This window comes from Mustela erminea, chromosome 7, assembly GCF_009829155.1.
Source record: "Mustela erminea isolate mMusErm1 chromosome 7, mMusErm1.Pri, whole genome shotgun sequence".
NCBI lineage: Eukaryota > Metazoa > Chordata > Mammalia > Carnivora > Mustelidae > Mustela > Mustela erminea.
Window position 1 is genome coordinate 43627358 of NC_045620.1, and position 23303 is coordinate 43650660.

General features: G+C 43.7%; 1 protein-coding gene across 1 annotated transcript in view; it reads left to right on the plus strand.

Moving 5' to 3' along the window:
- Positions 1 to 470: 470 nt before the first annotated feature.
- Positions 471 to 23303, plus strand: part of SLC24A3 (solute carrier family 24 member 3) — a 483939-nt gene continuing 461106 nt past the window's right edge. The window contains exon 1 of the mRNA XM_032351525.1: positions 471 to 1278. Coding sequence (XP_032207416.1) covers positions 843 to 1278 — 436 coding nt within the window. The 5' untranslated portion in view covers positions 471 to 842. The remainder of the gene's footprint in view (positions 1279 to 23303) is intronic.

The following is a 23303-nucleotide window of genomic DNA, read 5'->3' on the forward strand; positions in this document are numbered from 1 at the left end:
TGAAGTGCGAGCCGGGCAGCGCGGGGATCCAGGACACCCCAGTGAGGCAAGAACCTCCGGAGAGTCCGGTTCCAGGTCGAGCCTGGCGCGCAGGAGATCCCCACAAGGGGGCGGAGGGAAACCCAGGAGGCCCCCGGGAGGAGGCGCAGCCAGCGGCTGGGCGCGCGCAACCGAGCGCACTCGCCGCCCCTCGGCTCGGGGCAGAGGGTGGGGAGGGGGCTGAAGAGACCATCGGGTTCTCCGAAGTTTCGGGCGATTCCTTCAGCCCGGAGACCCGCCTCCCGGTGGCGTGCTCCCCAAGAGAGGGCCTTCTGCGCCGCCCCCCCCCCCCACCTCCCGGCACTACACGGTCGAAGGATCGCGCGGGGGCTCCCTCCCCAGCTCAGTCTCCTCCCCACGCGCCCCCTCTCCGCCGCGCCGGCCAGCGCGGGCTGCGTCCCCGGCACTGCCCCCCGCCCGCGCCCGAGCCCGAGCCCGAGCCCGAGCTCGAGCTGCCGCGCCGCCGCAGGCTGCGGGAGCTGCGCCGCCCGTGCTCACGCCTCGCCCGTGCTCCCGGCGCGCCCCGGCCCCGCTCGGCCCCGGCTCCCCGCTCCCCGTTCCCCGCGCGCGGACCATGGAGTGAGGGGGCGGACGGCCCCGCGACGAGCTCCCGCAGCCGGCGAGGCCGGAGCCAGACCGGGTGGCCTCACCAGCCGGCGGAGTTGGCCAGCCGCGGGCCCTCCTCCCGCCGGTCCTTCCCCGCTCCTCCTCCTCGGCCGCCGCCGCCCCCGCCTCCCGGCCGCCCCCGCCGCCCCCGCCGCGCCGCCGCCCGAGGCCAAGCGCGGACGCCGAGCGTGGGAGCCATGGCGCGCGAGGAGGAGAGGGACCCCGAGCGCCGGGAGGCGGCGGCGCGGGCTAGCGGCGAGGAGGAGGAGGAGGAGGGCGAAGAGGGACTGAGCGACAGCGACGACGAGGACGAAGACGACGAGCCCGGCAGCGGCGGGGAAGAGGAAGAGAAGGCGGCGGCCGAGCGGGAGCGCAGCGAGGACGCGCGGCTGCAGCGCGCAGGGTTGCCTCCTGCCGCGGTTCCCGCCGCGGCCGCCCGCGAGAGGAGCGGCCGGCGCCCGCCGGGGCCCCCGCCGGGGCCGCTGCCCTGCTGCCCGAGGATGCCGTCGCCCGACGACGAGGACCGCGAGCGTCGCCGGAGCCGCCGGAGGGACCTTCTGCTGAGCCAGCTCTGCTTCCTGGCCTTGGTGGCGCTGCTGCTCTGGTCGCTGTCGAGCATGCAAGAGCATAATGGTGAGTGCTCGAGGCTCGCCCCGAGTGGGCGCTGCGGCTCCGGCAGCTCGGGGCTCCCGGGCCGGGCGCGGGGCAAGCAGGCTGGCCGGTGGGAGGGGGTGCCGGGCACGAGGACTCCCCCTGCCCCTTGGGGGGCTCGGAAGGAGGGGGCCCTGGGGAGGGACGCCCGCAGTGGAGGACCGCGCAGTGGAGACGCAGACGGCACGCGGAGCCGCCGGGCTCGCCCTGGGAACGCTTACCTGTGCCTCTTGGCTCTATCCTTCTAACCCACCGGCTGGAGGGATTGGTGGTAGAGGCGGTGGGGACTCTTACCCTAAGGAGGTACTCCCCCCTCCCCCCGGCCCAACAATAAAGTTGTCCTGGTAAGACTCGGTACCTGTGCAGGTAACCACCTGTACACCTTTGGCTTGTTGAGAGCAGGAAGGGGGGCTGGTGACTGGTGAAAACGTAATTCTCCAGTGTTCTCCATATAGAACACGCGGTGTGGACCAGGTAGAGGGCTCCACACCCGCTTTTCCAGAACAGGTGCCCGGAACTTCGGGTAGGAAAAAAAAAAGTGTTGGCCACCTGGCTAGGGTTTAAGGAATCTACTTGTTCTCTTTCACTGAACACGGACTGGGAAGACTGATCCCTTTTGTGCCTTTGCAGGTCTGGAAGAAATGGTTTAGATTATCCTGCCCATCAGGCTCTCTACTGCTCTCACGGTGACCTGCAGTGGGTCCGCCCTTTACCCACAACTTTTGTCTTATCTTTGTCCTTGGCTTTTCTTGAGCTGAAATAGACCTTGTGGGGAAATGTGCTCAGAACAGTTGTCCACTGAAAACAGTTTGGACCCTGGGGGGCAGCTGTCTAAATAACGGAGGGAGAGACTTGGAAGAATAACTGTTGTGAAAACGGTTTTATATCCCAGCCGTTCAAGTGGCACAGTTCGTGGGAAAACAGCCGTAAAAATGGTTGTGAGAAAAAGCCGTTACAAATACGTGCCTTGGTGTTAAGACAGATGTAGCCCTGATACAAGGCGTTAGGAAGTGCAGAATAAAATCTTTTCGATAGTGATGGTAAAAGGGTGGCATCAATTAAAAAAGGGATTTCCCCCAAATTGGCTGGTCTTGTTCTTCCGGGAGGTGGGTAAGCACATGGTCGGGCTTGGTTCAGGTCTTAACAGACCTCTTGACAGACTTCCTCATATATGGTAATATGAGAGAGTCCGCCTGGGTCTTCAGCGGAGCCCTTGGAACTACAGCTCTCTCCCTTTTTCCCCGAATCCCAGATGATCTGGTGATAGAGGACGGCATCGGGAAGGGCTGTGCTTGGGAGGGAAGCTGGACCTCTCTCAGAGGGCAGTGCCAGACCTGCCAAGAGCAGCTACTGACTGCTTCTCCCAAGAAGGGTTTCTTTTCACTGCCTTTTAATCTACCGGATTTTTATGAGTGCAAAGCCAGTCTGTACTTGGTGCCACCTTTGGAAAGGAACATGTGAAGTCAGTTACTTGCCGGCCATTTTTTCCTGCATGCTGGGGCTCCGTGAGTCCTAGAGTTCCCACCGCTGTCAGGATATGAAAGACATTTTTCTGAATGGAGAATGTGACCCATACAGTTAAGTTCATCAGTGACAGGGGGCTGCCTGGGCCCTGGGAAAGCTGGGATGTTCAGGGGGAAAGGAGGTGGCAGACACTGTGCAAACTTAAAACCTGGTGACTCGAAAGTCATTTTGAAATGGTTTCCCTAACAGTGACATTTCTATTCAGGCGCCACCAACTTGGGCATAGTTCCACAGCACGGCTCTTTCCCCCGTCCCTTCCCTTGGTCTCTCTCCTTCCGTATTCTTTCTGCCTCTCTCTCCCCTCCCAGAAATGTAGCGCTTCAGAAGACCCCCGCCCTCGCAACTGAAGGTAACAGTGAAAAGCGAGCAGTGCAAAGAAGGATGTCATCCATCCCCCAAGTGGCATGCCCACCCTAATTCTGTCCCCTGTCACCTTTTCTTCAAGTAGATACTCGTTATTTCATTACATGATGCCTAGCCGATTCTCAGCAAGGCTCAGGTGTTTTGAGCTAGTTTTTTGGAGCTAATTAATTAATGTGTGTGAATCCACAAGTGATCATTTAGCTTGGGGGGCGGTTGTCATTCAGCATACTTAAGCATTTGAATAGTGACTTTTACCCTGGAAACTTGGGTGTTATTCTACTTAAGGGTCCTTTCAGTATGGATAAAAAGTTTGGAATTTAGCCTCATTTTAAAAGATACGGTGTCTGGGAGAGGCTGAGTGATCCGCTTAAGGTCACACAGCATTTGGGGCATAGAGGGAAGAACCAGCCCAAGGTGGCCTGGCTGTTTGATCCCACCTCTGGTCCCTGCTATTCATGCCACCATCTGGGTGCAGCTTTGTAATATTTATATAAACACATAGGGGGTACCTTGCTAAGGATCAAAGGGGGATTTTTTATTTATTTACCTTGAAAGCCATGCAGTGATTAAACGTAACTTCACAGAAGCCTGTTTTCTAACACATATTAATTTTTCTTTTCTTTTCTTTTTTTTTCTTCCTTTCCTTTCCTTTCTTTCTTTTTTTTTTTTTTAATAAAAAGCACAGTCCTTTCACCAAACCCAAATAGAGAGGTGTTGCAGTTGTGTTACACAGTGTTGTATAACATTCCTGATCGTATGGAATCTGAGCTCCCTTCCTGGACATCTGACTGAACTCCAGTCTAAATTCCTTTCTCTGAGACGGGACACAGGCATTATTAAAGGGAGGGTCAGTGCTGTAATCAAGACAAAGGTTAACCCTCATGGTAACAAAAGCAGTAATAATAACTGGAACTTGGTGGGCTCTTACATGCCAGGCACCGTTCTAAAATAAGGACACTTTTCACGCGTTGTGTTCTTTAAACTTGCACGCACTCTTTGAGGATGGCCCGAGCCTTTGGTGGTAGAGGAAGCAAGTGGGCCTGGGTGTTCTATTTAGATATTGCTGATAAAGATCTCATTTTTTATCTGTTTTCAAAGCCAATTGAAATAAGGTGTCAGATTTCCTATGGGGGGCTTTCTTTTCTTTATCTTGTTTTTTTTGCAGTGAGAATGGATTACTTTTGTGTGTTTCGATTGGTTTGAAAGTGTTTAATTTTTGTTTGAAGTAAGGAACCTGGTCATCTTTTTTCCCCAGAAGTCATGTCAAAAAAGCCCAGAGGTTCTAACTCAGGAGTGATTATAGACATCTCCTCTAGAAAGTTCCTGGGTAGGTGAATAATGAGTAAGGAAAAAAAATGTAATATATGTTGCTAAAAACATACACACACACACACACACACACACACACACGTATGTATGTATATACGTATGTATGTACATATATTATATATATTCTGGCCCAGTTACTATTGCTAATAACAAATTACCCCAAAGTATAGTGGTGTAAAACTACCATTTTATTTTTTTGCTCACGGATATTTTGGGTCAGGAATTTGGAAAAAGTGTATTAGGGATGGCTGGTCTCTGCTCCACGTCTGGGGCCTCTGCTGGAAGGAGTGAAAGGCTGGGGGACTTGCCAGCTGGGTCTGCAGTCCTCTGGAGGCAACATCACTCCAGTGTCTGGGGTTGATGCCAGCTGGTGGCTGGGACCCTCAACTGGGCTGTCAACCGTAAAACCTATGTGTGACCTCTCCGTATGGCTTTTCCATGGGCCTTAGTTTGAACTTCCTCAGAGCACAGCAGCTGGGTTCCAAGAGGATAAAGGGGAAGTACGTGGCATTTTTCTGTCTTAGCCACAAAAGTCACACAGTATGACTTCCATTGTTTTCTTTTGGCCAAGGCAGTGACAGATGGCAGCCCAAGTTCAAAACGGGGACAGAGATGCCCCCACTTACTCAGTGGAGGAGTGGCAGGGTATATGGTAAGGTGAGCAGGCGGGCGTGTGTGTTGGTGTATAAGACGGGCATGTGTGTTGTGGCTATCTTTGGAAAACCAGGGGGCCAAGGGATAATAACTTAGAGATCAGAGCCATTTCCCAAGGTGGTAAATGGTGAATAACACACACATATTTGAAATACTTTCCAATCATGATCACGTGGCAACGCATCTGAAGTCAGTGTCGGGTGCACAGGTGGTATTTGGAAAGGGGGCTCTGTGTGTGTTTGAACTGCAAATTTCAGTTGCTGATCTGAGAGCGCATCTTTAGCTTTGTGGCTTCCCCTTCCTCAGAGGACAAAGACCACAACCTCTCGATCCCTCCTGTGGCTGACAGAGCTGCCTCGCTGGATTCCCCAGCTTTATCTTCCCTTCCCGCCTTCCCTTTCATGCTATACTACTCAGGCCTTCCTTCTGCTCCTGTAAGGGGTGACGCTTCTTCTAGCCCCAGACCTGTCACACATGCTGGTTCCATAGTCCCCAGCCCAGCTAGTTCATCCTTTACTTCCAGGCCCAAGATCTTCCTCATCCAGCTAGGTCCCCGGTTTTGCTCTCTGAACACCCTCAATTTTCCCTTCACAGTATTTGTCACAGTTGGCAATTATGTATTTATTTGGTTGGTTTGAGCAATCTGTCGTGCTTTCCAGATTCTAAGCTCCTGGAGGTCAGGGACCTTGTGACTTTTGCTCACCTTTGTCATCTGTGTCACCTGCCCACAGTAGATGCTCGTAATACGCTTGTTAAGTAAAGAAGCTGTTTTGATTTCTGAACGACAGTACCTGTGTTCAAAACTAGCCACCATGCCTCGGGAGCTCATTTACTAGCATATATTTTCATCTCGTGATTTATAGTTCTGCTGCTTGTCCATCAAATTCAATATTCTTACCCGTTTTTCATGGGCTCACACAGAGCTGCAGAAGGTGAGCACTTTGCCCAGTGTCACTTCGTTAAGTGGCAGGATTTGAACACAAGCCCACTTGCATCCGAGCTGGATGCCGCTGCATTCCCTAGCCTCAGCTTAGGAGGACATGAATAGAAAATGGGAATCACGCTGCCTTTTTCAGTCGACTGGGGAGAGTAAAGGAGTAACAGAAGGTTGCTTTCATAGAAGCAGTATTTTAGAAACACATTGCTTTTCAACCTTTTCTATTTTCTGCCTAAACATATATAGATGTGTCTCTCCTGGCTTTTCTTAGCTGCTCATCAACCCAGATTTTTTCTCAAAGATTTCCTTTACTTGCAAGCCTTGAATCCTTGTGGGAAGATTTCTTTCTTTCTTTCTTTTATTTTTTTAAATACCCCAGAGGGTTGGCAAAGCCAAAAGAATTGCAAAACCACCCATTTGCTGAGAATTCCAAGGCTTGGTAGAAGTTGGCTGATGGGACAGGATTTTGGCAACTCTCTTTTTCCTTAAGGAGATTCCTTTTCTTTGAGTGAAGTAAGTTTTTGGGGGGAAATGGTAGTACACAGACACTTGTGTTGGGGAGACTTGAGGTAGAGAGTTCAGAAGGCATCCTTGAAGTCACATAGTAGATGGCTAGTACTGTCAGGAAGGTGATGGAAGTTTTTCTGCTCTTTTCCTGCCTTCAATTTCTGTAGAGCTTATTTGGCAATGAATTTTGTTTATCTTTGCAATGGTTTAAAACATGGTATTCTCCTGTAGAGTTTGAGAATTAAGGATTCAGTGGAAGAAGGTTTTCTCTGAATGGAGTGGTGGTGGCACCATCCAGCTGTTTATAATCCTGGAGCCCTAAGTTGTTAGACATGGATGATGTCTTCTAGACTCTCTCCTGGAAGATACACTTGTCTTGTCCTTGTCCTCATCCCTGGGGGAAGTGACGTTTTTCATTGTTGGGAGTCCTGGGGGTTTTCCCACCCCACCTTTGGGACACTGTCTTCAGTGTCACCCGTTGGAGGAATTCCTGCCTGGATGCTACTGGTGGCACAAGACCCAAGGACTTCCATTCATTCACTCAGTAAACATGTGGTAGGCTTTTTCCTCATTGTTGGGGGTGACTGTGGTGTCTGAGATGGATACCCGGAATATTGTCATCATGGTGGCTTAGACTTTAGTGGGAGGAGAGGTGTTGAACAACTTATTTTCAGGAATTATGAGAGAGAATGAATGAGAAATACATCACGGCGTAGAGGAGGTGTTGGTGGTAAGCAGAAGCTGGAATCTGGAAAATAAAAGGAATTAGGTTGAGAATGAATAGGGGATGAAAAAGATAATTTATAAAAAATGGGCAATAGATACAGGCAGGCAATTCAAAAAGCAATTGCAAATGACCAGTAGACACCAGTAAAAACCCTCAGCCTTAATAGTAATCAGGGACATCTAATTTGAAAGATTTATTTATTTGAGAGAGAGAGCAGGGGGCAGGGCAGATAAAGAGAATCTTTAAGCAGATTCCCTGCTGAGTGTAGAGCCCCACACGGGGCTCAATCTCATGAGCCTGAGATCATGACCTGAGCCAAAATCAAGAGTTCTATGGTTACCCTGCTGAGCCACTCAGGCACTCCTCAGAGAAATCTGATTTTTAAAAATGATGAGATACCATTTTTTAAAATCAGATTGGCAAAAATGAAAGCATGTGATAATGTCAGGTGTTGGCAGAGATGCAGGGGAGACAGCTTCTCTCATTTATTGCGGGCGAGGATGTAAATTGGCTCCCCAAACACTGTGGGGAATTGCAAGGTGATAAGGTTTTTAGGTACAGACTCCAAAAGGAATCTTGGCTAATTTGTAATAAAAGGTATAAAAAGGGGAGCAGAGGGATTGGAATGGCAGTGCTTAGACAGTTGAGCCTTGGATGCAAACCCAACTTTCCTGGATCCATCGGTGACCGTGCTGCATGTTGGTCACGACCCTTTGCACTCTAGACTAAAGATGTTAGGTGGGAGTTCAAGTGAATGGGGGGAAAGGCCTTTGTCGTAGCTGGAAGTGTTCAAACCAATACCAGTTGCTTATTTGAATCATGAAATCTAGCCATTGTTCCTTGCTTGTCAACCACTCCTTATTTCCAGGAGAGTGAGAATAATTAACATCTGCTCATCTGTGACCTAGTTGGTAGAATTTCACATTTGCAACTTGGTGTTTCTCTCTTCATTTCCTCCCTGCACTTCTGCCTTGCTGGACCACAGCAAATGTCGTTTTCACTTGCGTGACTTACAGTGGACCCTGATCCTCTAGAAGACAGGAAGTAACAAGTAGGTTGCTTGACTAGGACTTTGATGTGAGAACAAAGAGGGTGGGGGTAGTGTATGCACCACCAGGAGAAAGGGGGGTGCCCCCAGTTGACATCAAGTACCATTTTTTAAAAATGATTTTTAAAAAAAGCACCATTTAAAAAAAAAGATTTTATTTATTTATTTGGGAGAGAGACAATGAGAGAGAGCATGAGAGGCAAGAAGGTCAGAGGGAGAAGCTTACTCCCCATGGAACTGGGAGCCCGATGCAGGACTCGATCCAGGGACTCCAGGATCGTGACCTGAGCTGAAGGCAGTTGCTTAACCAACTGAGCCACCCAGGTGCCCCAACAGCACCATTTTTAAGAAAGAATATGAGATAGTCACTTTTGGATGTTTTGATTTTGATAGCTAGTAGGACATCTAGGTGAAGTATATCTGATCATTAAAATCGAGTTTATAAGCTGCAGGTAAAGATAAGTCGCTGCAGATAAAGACCTGAGAATAGTATGCACGAGAGTCAAAATTGTATCTTTGCTTAGCTCCGTGGGTCTCAGTCTTCTCTGTGCATTGTAATCACTGGGGAACTTTAAACTTTACTTATGTCTGGGTCCTGCCCCCCAAAGATTCTGATGTAATATTTGGGGGGGCAGCCTGGGCATTGGGATTTTTCACAAAAGAAGCAGATAGCCCCAATGTGCAGCTAAGACTGGGCACCACTGGATTAGATTGGGGGGTCAGTATTTACCTTATCATGGACATGTCGTAGCTAAGCTGGGAATTACGCTGGGCTGAATTTTTCTGTCCTGAACAAGAATGCTTCTTTTTCTAAGCCTTCACCACTAATTGAAGCCCAGACTTTCCTCCGGTTACCTTCATCTTCACTCCCTATGTACACTGCCATTGAATATTCTATCTGGTTCTCTTTTTCCAGAAATCTTTCTTGGGTTCTTCCGGCTTGTTCCAGTCTGGACAGGTTGCTTGTTAATCTGCTGTCCAGCTGTCGTTTTGAGATATCCCTTGAGCTTCTTCCTGCCTGTGGTTTCTTTCCCCCAGCTCTCCATATGTTGAAAGGATCCCATGTATGTTTGCTGTCTTTTTTGGTGTATCCCTTCATTTGTGGAGTACATTTCTGGGGATCACACACACACTCCAGGTGCTTTCTAAGACAGGGGTGTGGAAATAACAAAAACAAAAATTTGAGACTTTGTAGGTTTGAAAATACATTAATTCTAGCCCCACACTTTGAAGATGGAGGGGTGGGTCAGGAATTCAGTTTGGAGCACAGTCTCTACACAGTTTTGAAGGCCTTGCTCTTATAACTTGCAGGGCTGTCCCTGAGAAGTCTGAGTCTATTTAATTCTTTGGTATGAATCCTGTTTTGCCCCCTCTGAAAGCACGTGTGCTCTTTGCTCTGCTTCTAAAGCTCAGGCGTATCACAGTTAAACGTCTGCCGTGGTTCTATTTGCATGCATTTTCCTGGGCACTCACCTGTTTCTTTTAATCTGGAAGCAGATGTCCTTTGGATCTGGGAACTTGTGTGATTTCCTCCATCCTCCGGTCTCTCTTCTCTCTGAATTGTCTGTTATTTGGGTATTTGACTCCTGAGATTCTGATTTTGAAGATTCATCTTCTGATTTTCTTATTTCTTCTCTCCTATGTTTTTTTCCCCTCATCCTTTGCTCTAATTTCCATAGGTTTCCTAACCGTATCTTTGAATTTCTGTTGTATTTTTAGTTTCCAAGAGCTCTTTTTTATTTCCCCTGTGCAAGTTATTTTTAGTAGCATCCTGTTCTGCTTCATCAATACAAGTATCATCGCTTACATCCCGACTCCGTTTCTCCAAGTTGCTGTTATCTATTTTTCTGTTTTGTTTTTCATGTTACGGGCTTTCTTTGAAAACCATGTGATCCTTGGTGTCTACTCATATTTACATGAGGCCAGTGAAATGATGATTGGAAACTGTGCAAGGAGAAGGGTCTGTTGACTGTTTCTCTGTAAGGTGATCTGGCCGGGCCACATCTCTGGGCAGTGCTTCCACATCTCTAGTTCTGGATCTTTATCAGTGGGTCGTCAGATTTCCCAGAGAGGGGTCACCCTGTGTCCTGTCTAGAGGGAGATCAGTGGGCATACAGTGGGAGAGGAAGTGGAGTTTAGGGTGTGTTGTTCAGCGGAAACATTCCTCTAGCCTCAGTGAGTTGTCTCAAGGGTGGCTTGGAGTATGACAGAGCCACACAGTTTATTTTGATCCATTGCAGGACCATCCTGAGTTATTTCAGGCTCCCTTCTTCCTGCCTGTCTCCTTCCATTCCTGTCTTCCTCCTTTTTCTTTCTCTTAACTCCTGGACACGCCAAACTGGTAAGAACTGTGGCCTCCTGGGAGAGCTTATGCTCAGGGGGAAGGGGGAAGCATAGTTTTCACCATCTTCTTAATTTTAACTGACCTTTTTATGGAGGTAGTTGTAGATACACAGCTGTTGTAAGAAATAATGCAGAGAGACTCCTCACATGTTTTCCCCAGTTTCCTTCAATGGTAATGTTTTGCAAAAGTCTATTATAATATCATAACCAGTGTAGTGCCTTAGATACAAGCCACGGACCTCATTCAGATATCCCAAGTTTCATTAGTGTTCATGTGCACGTGTGTGCGCGCGTGTGTAGCATGTGTATGTGTGTTTGTATGTACATGTAGTATGCATGTGTGTGCAGGTTGTATGTGTATAGCACGTATGGTGTGTGTTTAATGTGTGTACATGTGTGTATGCATGTGTGTAGTATGTATGTGTGTGCAGTGTGTGTGTATGTGTGTGTTCTGCACAGCTTTATCACCTGTATCAGTTGCTGTAACCACCATAATCAGAATGCTGGACAGATCCACTGTCATGACGGCAACTTACATTCCCCTTTCCATAACCGCACAGCCCTTGTACCTGTTTACACAGAAGGAACAGGCGAGGTAAGTAACTCGTGTCACCGCCAAGAATAAAGTTAAAACATTATAACTTCTCGAGTGAAAGGCTACTTATAAACTGGGGGTGGGGAGAGGAGTGTGAAGTCTGTCGACGTTCATGAACCTGGGCCGTGGAGACCTTGGTCAGTGATGGCATTCCTTCCCTCCAGGGATGCCACCATGTGCTAAGTGCCAGGTTAAGGCTGCGTGGAACTGGGGACCAGTTTCTCTGATGGGTCATGTTTTTTGTCATTTGCACAGCATTTCTGAATGAATGCTCCATGAAAAGTTTACCCAAGCCTCTTTTTCATTCAGGCAGGTTAGCCAAGCTTTCTGCAATCCTAGTTTCACCATTATTTGTTTCCTGGGGAATTAGAGATGGAAATCTTGGGGACCATTGTCTCTTAACGTCTGGCTTTATGTTTAAGGAAGCTGATGTGAAAGAGAGTTGTAATCAGGGCCCAGATCCTCATTTTCTGACTCTCTGCTTAGTAAATAACTACCCCCCACCCCCCGAAAATTAAGGGTAGGAATATATTTAGTGCAGATGAATTCTGGATTATTTCAAATTTGGAAATGTTTCTGAAGTGTTAGGACCTTGTTGGGAATTATTTGGCATGCAGTGTGGTCACTGTATGAGGAAAATGAGGGAATTTCAGGGGCAGCTGCTTCTTGTAACAAAAGATTTTTTTTTTTTCAGAAATATTTGCTCTTAGGACACTCCTGGCTTGCTTCAGGAGAAAGTTAACATTATTGGGTCACCTTTCACTTTGCTAGTTACCTCATGCAGCTATGAGAATGATTGGTTGTTTTGAAGATGAGTGCCCATGAATTTTTCTTGTTGGGGTCTTTGAGTTGATAGGATTTCACCATTTTTCATACCTGGTATTGCAATTCTAGTCTGTGATCTAAACACCACTTCCAAACAAAGCAAAGCTTCCTAGGACCTTAAGACCCTAGGTTTTTGAAAACCCCAGGATAATTCCCTTCTGAGTGGGATTTCACAGTGTGATCATTTGAAATCACAAGGGTTTGCTGGGGTAAGTGCAGAAAGAAATCTCATTGTACCTACTTACAATAAATCGACATGAGGATGGGTCAATTGCAGTATCTTCCAACATTATGGTATATTTCCTCCCTTAGGTATTGCAAAATTCATAGAATACTATATAAAATGTCTTGGATACTGCTTTTGAAACTAAAACTAGTAATATACAAGAAAGTTGATTGACAGGATCCAGAACAAAAATATCACCCCTTAGAAACTTTGTCAAACTAGCCCTTTGTAATTATATCCTTCCTCATCCCTAACCTCTGATCTGTGTGCTGACACCATGGTTTTTGTCTTTTTGAGAATGTCGTACACATGGAATCCCACACGATGGAATCTTTTGACATTGGCTTCTTTGGCTCAGACTCTCAGATTTGTCTACATTATTGCATGTGTGGGCCATTCATTCCTCTTTATGGCTGAATAGTATTCCATTAAATAGGATCTACAACAGCTTGTTTATCTATTTGCCTATTGAAGAACTTTGGGGTTGTTTTTAGTTTTGGTAATTATGAGTAGAGCTGCTTATCAGTATTCAAATCCAGGTTTTTTTTTTTTTTCTTAAATTTCTTTTTCTCACCTTATTATGCTGGCAGAGACTTCCAATACAATGTTGAGTTTGAGTGGACATGCTTGCCTTACCCTGATTACTTAGGCAGAAAGCCTTCAGTCCTTCATCCTTAAGTATGATGCTTGCTGTAGGACTTTCATAGATGTCCTTTATCAAGTTGAAAAAGTTCTCTTCCACTTACAGTTTGTTGAGAATTTTTTTTTCTTGGTTCAAAATATCACTTTATTATTAGGAATTTATAAGTTGCCACAAAAATCTACTACATTTTTATTTATTTTATTTTTAAAAAATTTTTATTTTATTTTTTCAGTGTTCCAAGGTTCATTGTGGTGCATAAACAGTGAGTGTTGAGAATTTTTATAAGGATGGATATTGAAGTTTGTCAGGTGGTTTTCCTGTTCAATTGATATGATCCTATTGTTTTTATTCTTTAGACAGTTAATATGATGGATTGCATGAGTTGATTTTCAAATACAGAATCAGACTTGTGTACCCTGGAGAAGCCCCACTTGATCACTGTGTTTTTTTGTGTGTGTTTTTCTTTTTAAATTTTCCTGAATTTGGATTGGTCATATATTATTGCAGACTTTTGCATCTGTGACCACCCAGGGTATTGGTCATAGTTTTCTTCTCTTGTACTATCTTTGTTTAGTTTTTCTGGCCCCACAAAATGAATTAGGAAGTACTCCTTTCCCCTGTATTTCTAGATGAGGTTGTGTAGAATTGGTAGATTCTGAATGTTTAAAAAACATTGGTAGATGCTGAATGTTTCAAAAAGTTTGGTCATTTATATTTTTTGTGAGAAAAACTTATTAATATCTTATTTTAATGTAATATAAACATGGCACCAAACTTGACAATGAATTTTTAATGTCCGCATAATGATAATTTTAAAAATCACAGTATTTTTCTTAGTATTTGTAGCAAGTGATATTTATCGGACACTTTGCATGCTCCAGGCACTGTGTAACTGTTTTTACATGTATTGACTCCTTTAATCACCATATCCAATGGAGTAGATACCATTATAATCTCCATTTTACATGCAAAGAAGAATAAGATGAAGCATGTAAGTAACTTGCTTAAAGTTTCGGTGTGAGCGATATCATTTGAATTCAGGCTGTCTGATTCCAGACCTCATGGTCTTAACTATTACATTGTATCCTCCAGTTATATTATAATTTATTTATTCAGGCCTCCGTTTGGGATATTGAGGTATTTTCTATGTCCTCACTGTGATGAATGTTCTTGTACTGAAATCTTTGGTAATCGATGACAGTTCCTTAGGCTGGATTCCTAGAAGTGCTATGTCAAAGTGCATGCCTATTGTAAAGGCTAATAACATCCTGCTATGTAATTTTCCAGGAACTTGGAAAAATTAGAAGTTCCAACAGCAATAGTTTGAGAGTGTTCAATTCAGTGTTCTCTTCCAGAATTGAATATTATGATTATTTTACATATTTTAAATTCAGTTTGATTGTGGAGAGATGGTATCTCATTGCTTTACTTTGCATATTTTCATACTATTGAAGCTGAATGTTTAAAAAAGTTTGGTCATTTATATTTTTTGTGAGAAAAACTTATTAATGTCTGTTCTCCATTTTTTTTCTAAGGGGATAATTGTTTTTCTTAATGACTTGTAAAAAGCTCTTTATATATTCTATATATTTGTCTTTTATTCTATATCAGAAGTTTTGCCCCCACCCTTTTTGGTGTACAGATTTTCATTTTTTATCTGGTCAAAACTGTATCTCTTTTCTCTTGTATTTTTCCATTGTTTTATTGTTAGACCTAGGATCTCAAGTGTGTGTTTATTCCATATAATCCTCTATGTCTTTTTTCCTCCTGTTTGTATGGTTTAATTTAAAACAAACAAACAAACAAAAAAACCTCTTTATTTCATTTGGGATTTACCTGAGCTAAGATGAAGATTTAACTTGAACCGAGGAGCAGATTTAACAGTTAAATTGTTTATTGAGCAATCTTTCCTTTGCCCACACATTTGTGGAATGACCTTTTAATCTGTGCTTGTTTGCTTATATATCAGAGGCAGTTGTTGTGATGTCTGTTTTGTTCTATTTTCTCATTAATTAATTATTGTAGCTTATTAGGATATTAATTATCTAATGGGGCAGGACTTCTCTCTTGTTATTCTGGGAGAAAAAAAATCATTTGTTGTTATCACTTGTTTATCCTTCCAGGTGAACTTTAGAATCTCTGTTGAATTTTGCTCAAATGCCTGTGGGTTTTGACAAATCTATAAATAATCTGTGGAGAAATGGCATTTTACAGCATTGATTCTTTTCATTCCTGGTGTGCTTTTTCATTTGATCAAGGCTATAAAACAAATCTGTCAAGATTAATAATTATTTCCCTATCTCCTTCTTACATATATTTGTGAAAACTATTATTATTTATTCTGACTGTTGTTTTATTCTTTATATATTCTCTTAAAATATTTAATCTTTACAATTTTTTCTAACTTCTTTATATTTTATTCTTAAGTTTTAAACTATGCAAGTAATAATAAACACAAATTTGTTATACAAACCAATACCTTGTATTTTCCTATAGTTTTCTATTAAAGGGAATTTTTATTTCTTTATTTTTTTTATGATAAAAGTGCTCAACAAATTAGGTTTGTTTTTTCTTTTTTGTTAAGTTTTTATTTTAATTCTAGTTAGTTAACATACAGTATGTTATTAGTTTCAGGTGTACCCGTATAGTGATTCCACACTTCCATACAACATCGGGGCTCATCACAACAGGTGCACTTGGAGGGCATTTTTATTTTTAATTAATTAATTAGAGAGAGAGAGAGAGAGATCTGAGCACGTATGAATGGAGGGGGGCAGAAGGAGAGGGAGAGAGAGAAGGCTGCATGCCCAGCATGGAGCCTGACATGGGGCTCAATCCCATGACCCTGAAATCATGACTTGGGCCAAAATAAAGAATTGAATGCTTAAAGGACTGAGCCACCCTGGTACCCCAGAGGGAATTTTTAGATTCATGCTGTAGTTGGGTGGTTTTTTACTGGTGGCTCTTGTTAGGTGCTTTTCATTATGCTATGGAAGTTTCCTTTTATTTCTCATTTTCTGAGAGTTTTCTTTTCTTTTCTTTTCTTTATATCTGCCATGGATGTTTTATGTGGGCAAATGCCCTATTAACATTTGTTGAAGTGTTTAGTATAATGTAACATAAATAAATATCCATGTGAAGCTACTCCTGAGCTAAACCCCAGATAGCCATGATTTTTTTTTTTCCTTTAATAGGATACTGGTTTGATTTGTTCATATTCCTTATAGGATTTTTGCTGTTATATTCTTGACAGATATTGACATACAGCTTCCCTGCCAGGTTTTGGTGTTAGCATTGGAGCAACCTCACAAAACTATTTGATGATTTCCAAGTTCTCCTGTGTTCCAGAATATTTTATGAAGCAGGGAGTTGGCCTGTAACTTTAAAATCTGCAAGAACATTTATATGGGACTGCCTGGCCTTTACCTGGTCTGTAGCAATCTTCTTAAAAGTAATTTTGGAGAAACTTTTCAATTTCTGCCACTGTTACTTTTCCATGGAGCTAATTTGTTTTCTCAGAAGTGTCCATTTCATTAAGGTGTTTTAAAATGAACCAAATTATGCAGTGCATTTTAAAATTTCAACTTTTTCTTTTATTGTGATTACGTAACACTTTCTCATTACTAACTTAGGTGTTTCCTTTTTCCTTGATCAAATTTGACTGTATTTGGTTTATTTTATTATTTTTGGAAGATCCATCTCATGTATCTTTTTTTAAAAATTTCTTTTCAGCATAATAGTATTCATTGTTTTTGTACCACACCCAGTGCTCCATGCAATCCATGTCCTCTCTAATACCCACCACCTGGTTCCCCCAACCTCCCACCCCCCACCCCTTCAAAACCCTCAGATTGTTTTTCAGAGTCCATAGTCTCTCATGGTTCACCTCCCCTTCCAATTTCCCCCAACTCCCTTCTCCTCTCCATCTCCCCTTGTCCTCCATGTTATTTATTATGCTCCACAAATAAGTGAAACCATATGATAATTGACTCTCTCTGCTTGACTTACTTCACTCAGCATAATCTCTTCCAGTCCTGTCCATGTTGCTACAAAAGTTGGGTATTCATCCTTTCTGATGGAGGCATAATACTCCGTAGTGTATATGGACCACATATTTCTTATTCATTCGTCCGTTGAAGGGCATCTTGGTTCTTTCCACAGTTTGGAGACCATGTATCTTTATCAATTTTGCTCTTCCCCCTGTTTTCTGAATCAATTACAACACTAGTTGTTCTTTAAAAATCTTAATTCCTTTGTTTTCTAATATCTTGAATTAAGTGCTTTATTTGCATATTTTTATTATTTCTTGTTAATGGTGCATTTGTCCTTGAGGGAAGCTTTAGACTCACCTTATAAGTTCCAAAGTGTCAGGTGGTCATTATTCTACTTTTCAAATAGTCTTGTCATTATAGTTTTATTTTTTCTGCAAATTAATTATTTAGGAGAGTGATTTTTAATTTCCAAGTTTATGTGTTTTTTTAAAAACACTAATTTCTAATTGTCTTTCAGTTTGTCCAGAGAATATGAGCTTTGATTGTGGTTTTTCATCTGCTTTGGTTCTTTCTTTTTGGAACATGAACTGTTTGTGATTGGATACCCATTTGTCTGTCTTTCATATCTATCATCTTCTCATTTCATCATTTCCCTCTTTTTGTCATTTCCTCTTCATTATGCAAGAGTTTCTACTTTTTTTTTTCCTCCTCAATGGTTTTATTTTCAGCACTTTGGGTCTGCTCCGCTGCCTTTTATTCCATTTAGGTTTTGTTCATGCATTTCCATCTTTTTAATTTCATATCTTGTCCATCCTCATATTAGCTAGCTGCCATTGTAATCTTAGCCTTTCTGCCCATTTTTAATTTTCTTTCATATAGCCCATATTTCTTTTTATGCCATTGAGATTATGAAGTAGTTTCTTTCTAAAATTTACTTCTACTTCTTTTAATAAACTATTTTTGGAAGTATAGTATTCTTTATGTTGCAGTGAATTTTTTTTTTTTTTTTGAGTTATCCACCCTTGAAAGAGAAGATCCAGGCCCTGTGTGTGCCTGGGAAGGGACTCCTCTGTCCCTCCAGAGCACCCTGCCATATCGTGATACTATTAGCGTATCTTCAGCTGAAGGTCTGGTTGCTGTTTGTTCATAGTCTTGACCAAATTCCCCGTGTTTATGTGACTTTTCTAGGGTAATTCAGCTTGCCTGAGAGGAGATATCCTGGTAGTTTGAATATTTAGATGGAGCTTTATTCATATAATTGCAATCAGTGATAGTTCTTCTAGAGACAGTTCATTAAAATCTTCCACCCCAGTTTGTGTCTTCCTTTGGTTCTGTTTGTCTCTTCTCTTTGTTGTTATTCTGCAGATGGCAATATTCCCCCATCCATCCACTCTTTCCCCAGGTTGAGTTATAGAAAGAGATATTCATGGGGTGGAGAGCCCCTTGAAAGCATTTCCTTTCAGCAGCTTGGTTCTGAAATAGGGGTTCATGCCTGGGGACTGGTGGGCCGTAGCCCAGCTCTCACTTCCCACAGCACCTGTCATGTCCCCTTCTTCTGTTTCAGGAGCTCATCCACACTCTGTGAATGTAGGAAAGGGCGAGTCACATATTGTTGACTGATGACCATAGTATCCCAGGATGCCTGTGCAGATTTCTGCTTTACAGTTTCAGTTTGTTACAAAGAAGAAGAAATTTCTTATTCATGGATAGCAGGATTCAGGAACAGCTGAATCTGTCTAGTATTAACTGACTGGTCCATGTTTTTTCCATGCTCACACCTCTTTCACATATTTTATCTCACTGGATTATCTTCACTGAATGATGGATTCGATATTATTATCCTCTTTGGGTTAAAGTGACTTGCTCTAAGTCACACAGGTAACAGTGGTGGTTTCCACTGTGCTAAACATCTCTGAGGAACAATTCCTGCCAGGAAGTTCAACAGAAGTAACCCCAGTGTGGTAGGCAGAATAATGTCCTCCTCCCTGTCAAAGATGTCCGTGTCCTAATCCTGGGAATTTGTGAATCTATAGCATGTGGCAAGGGTGAATTAAATGAACTAATCAGCTTGTTTCAAGATGGGAGAGTATCCTGGATTATCCAGGTGGGTCCATTGTGATCACAGGGGTCCTTGCAAGTGAAAGAAGGTGGCAGAATCCGAGGTGGGGGTGGTCCACTGACTGGCTTTGAAGATGGAAGGGGCCATGAGCCAAGGAATGTGGGCAGTTGCTGGGAGCTGGGAAAGACAAGGAATGGGTTCTCCTGTGAAGCCTCCAGAAGGAACAACAGCCCTGCTGACACTTTGAATTTAGCCCACCAAGACCCCTGTTGGATTTCCAATTCTAGAAGTATAAGATTCTGGTTTGTTTTAAAGTCACTGAGATTGTGGGAATCTCTTGCCACAGCATTGGGAAACAAACACACTCCGCATATCAGACTTTATGGTCTGTTTTTTTCATTGTTTTATTTTTATTTTTTCTTAAAGTTTTATTTATTTGTTTGGGAGCAGGGAAGGGCAGAGGCAGAGGGAGACAGAGTCCTAAGCAGACTCTGTGCTGAGCATGGAGCCTGGTGTGGAGTTTGATCCCACGACCCTGAGATCATGGCCTGAGCTGAAACCAGGAGTTAGATGCTTAACCAACTGTGCCACCCAGGTGCCCTATGGTCTCTGAGAAGTAGGAATAGGAAGTCCTGGAGGGATCTACGGTGTGTGCACATTACATAGGCATTTACCTGGACCCTCATTTGATACGTTTTATCCTCATTTGATATACAGTATATTTATTTTCTGACTGTGCTTGTGCTACCCTCCCAAGGAGAATGTCAGCTCCCGGGAGCAGGAACTTCCTCTGTTGTGTTCACCGTCTTATGCCCAGTGTCTGGTTTGGAGGAAAAGCTCAATAAATATTTGTTAGATTATTCCTTTTTGCCTGGATGATACTGTACTAACAAAATGGAGTCTCAGTTGCTTCCTTAATGGAATACTGCCAACTGTATAAGTAGTAACAAAAATAAAAAGAAGAAACTGAGTTAAAATGATTACTTTTCAGTGTTTTTTCTAGTGTCTAGTCATATACATAATTTTCTTCTTTTTAGAGTTAGCAGATTCTTGTCTCATACTCTCAAAGGATCCTCTCACAAAATAAGATAGGTGATCATTATAAAATAAATACGGTGTTGTAGATTACATTGTTGACTTATACATATGATGTTCCATGTTGCATTTTTGTGACTTAACATTTTAATAATGATAACAATCAGTTTTTGATAATTATCATTTCATGGGCTGGTTGGCTTCCCATTAAATATACAAGATATCCCATTGGATATGTAAAATATATGTATTTAATTTTTTTGGTTATTTAAAATATTATAAATTACTTAAAATATTTAATCATTACTAATTAAACACCCTTGCCTATGAGTCTGTTACGAGTCACTGTGCTCTGTAGTTATTATTCTGTTTGTAGTCGTTGGTAGTATGCTTGAGCTGCTGACAACGTCTGTGAAGTTAGGGGGCTTCCACAATTTTCTGTATAGACCTCTGTTTACTAGGTTCCCTGTCTTGGAGTGTTGTTTTTAAAGATATATTTATTAATTTTAGCTAGAGTCAGAGAACGAGCATGAGCAGGAGGGGCAGAGGGAGAGAGAATCTGAGCAGACTCCGTGCTGAGCAAGAAGCCTGGCACAGAGTTCAGTCCCAGGACCCCAAGATCATGACCTGAGCCAAAAACCAAGAGTTGGACACTTAACCCACTGTGCCACCCAGGCGCCCCTGTCTTACAGCAATTTGAATAGCTTCTTCATTTCTGTTTACTTCTGAGGCATTCTCTGCCTGGTATTGAGTGTCCCCGCCTTATCTCTTCAACCTCAGATTGCACTTCTGTGTCAAATTCTCCCTTGTCAGAAAGCCCTAGAACCTCTACAACAACTGGAGGGAAAGAGAGTGTTGATGGGTCAGTGATGGCAAAGAGGGACCAGTTTGGAAAACATGTCAAGAGGGTTATGAGAATCCAGTGGAGGCATCTCCTTAAAATATATCACATGATGACCTTCTCTTTTATAAGTAGACACTTTGTTTTTTTCTTTCTTCCTCTTCATGACAGTTGCTTTGGTTTTCCTACATGCTGATTGATCCTTTGATAACAAAATAAAAAGGAAACAAGTGTTCACCATTGACTCAGTTTCACAAGAGCAATGAGAAATCCAGGGGTGGGGGAGGGGATCTCTCTAGATGCCGTTTGGTTTGTTCAATTCAGCAGAGTTAACTGGATTACAAACAGTAACCGAGCCCGGGAGGAGAAGGATGTCCACTCTGAGGCCAGTCTGGACAGTTGTTTTGCCTAAGATGGCAAGATCATCATCTTTCCATCTGGAGGCAAGAATGCCATACATGGGCACATCTTGTCCTGCCTGGGAAGGGGTGGTCCTGGAGGTTTCTAGGGTGCCATCGTGTCTCTGGATGGCCCTTCCATGTCAGTGTTTGCTTTTTCTGTGTTTTCTGAGTCCACTGGGAGGGAGAGTAGGGAGGCAAGAAGAAAGAGGGGAAGCTAGGAGGACTGAATCCTTGCCTGGGAGCATTGTCTTTCGATGAATGTTCTGAGTGTCAGTGCAGAATGAGGGTTTATTTTAGGAGACATCAGGAATGAACTCTTTTATGTTGATATTGTACAGGACTGATCTGTATTATTCTGCCGTGAAGAATGATAAAACTTCCTGATCCTCCTACATCTTTATAATTTCTTCCATGGAAAACCTTTGTGGGTAGGAAACTTGGCTCTTCCTGACCAGAACAGGAGTACTGGACAGTAAGTCTGGAAATGGGGGTTCAAGTCAGCTGCATGGGCACATATGGTCTCCATTTCCCACCTGTGAAATGTGTGCCTTTGCACTGTGTTGTCTTTCCACTGGAAAATTCTACAACTCCCTAATTTTACCACTAATTTTAAATCACTAGCCTCCTGGAAGATGTTGGAGATCTGCTTCCTCCTAAGGCTAATTTACAGCCAGAGCAATAGAGCTTTGCTTCTGAGCATGCCCTGAAACATTATTCATTTTTATTTCATAGAATTACTCTTATAAATGTGATTTTCTGTTGGTTTCACAGAGCCATTGAGATTGTCCAGCTCGATGAATTTCTTTGGCATGTCATAAATTTTTGCTTGTAGTGGAAGACTGGTGTTCAAAGCAAGATCCTCGGATTCGTCATGTCTGTATCACCTGGTACCCTTCCCCACTTGAACTTGCTAAACATGCAGAGTCAGGGGCCCCATTCCAACCTTCCAAATCAGAATCTTTGGGGATGGGAGCTAGGAAACTTTATTCTAACAAGGTCTCTTAATTGCATGTCAGAGAAGGTTGAGAAGCGTCCACAAGCCAGGGAGGCAGACAGGTGCTATGATTTTGCCCTGCACTTGCGAACATACCCCCAAGCATATGGTCTCCTCCTCGATGGACACTACTTCCGTCAGACCTAACGGGCTTTATCTGAAATACCAAGATAGAGACCTTTCTGTGTTTGGGAAGGTCAGGCAGTTCTGCTGAGGGCCTGAGGATGTTGAGAGGGAAACACAGATCTTCTTGGGGGGGGGGGGGTAGAAAGGAGGATGCCCTTTTCTTAAGGGGTGACATCCATTGTCCTTGGTACCCCAGGCTTACCTCCACAATGTGGAGTGCCTTCAAAAGAGCCACAGGAGTTTTAGGAAGGGGACAGCAGCTCTGGCTGGCAGGGTTGGGATGCAACACACACCAGAGGTGGCTCATGCGGTCGCCTTTTTAAATTAGTTGTTATTACACAGGTAATTCATGGGTTACTGCTTCTGAAAATTAAAGACATCACATAGCACTTATATCCTCTGTGCGTGCCTGTCTCTATCCCCAATATTTACAGCCCTGTCCAGGAGCCACTGGTAAGCCATTAAGTGGCTTACCCCACTTAATGTCATTCAACAGTGTATGCTAGAGGCTGATCCCGCTCCTTCTTTTCCATGCCAGAACGGTATTGCAGGATACCCTGTGCACACTCCCAGATGCATTTCTTACCTTCTCCTGCTCTTCTTTTATCCTTGGGAGCTACTTTCCCCAGCTCCGTGGCCCTCTGTCTTCCAGGCACTTTGGCCAATGGGAGTACAGCATGGGGAGAGAAAGAAGAGCATCTCCTCCCCCTTCTTCTCCTTCCTCTCCCGCCTTGCTTCAGGCTGCCTCTCTCCGTGACTGCATTTAGTCTGGAAGCCCCTCCTTTCATGGCCCGGCTCCGGAGCCCTGGTCTCAGGCCATTTCCCTGTTGTCCTTCCC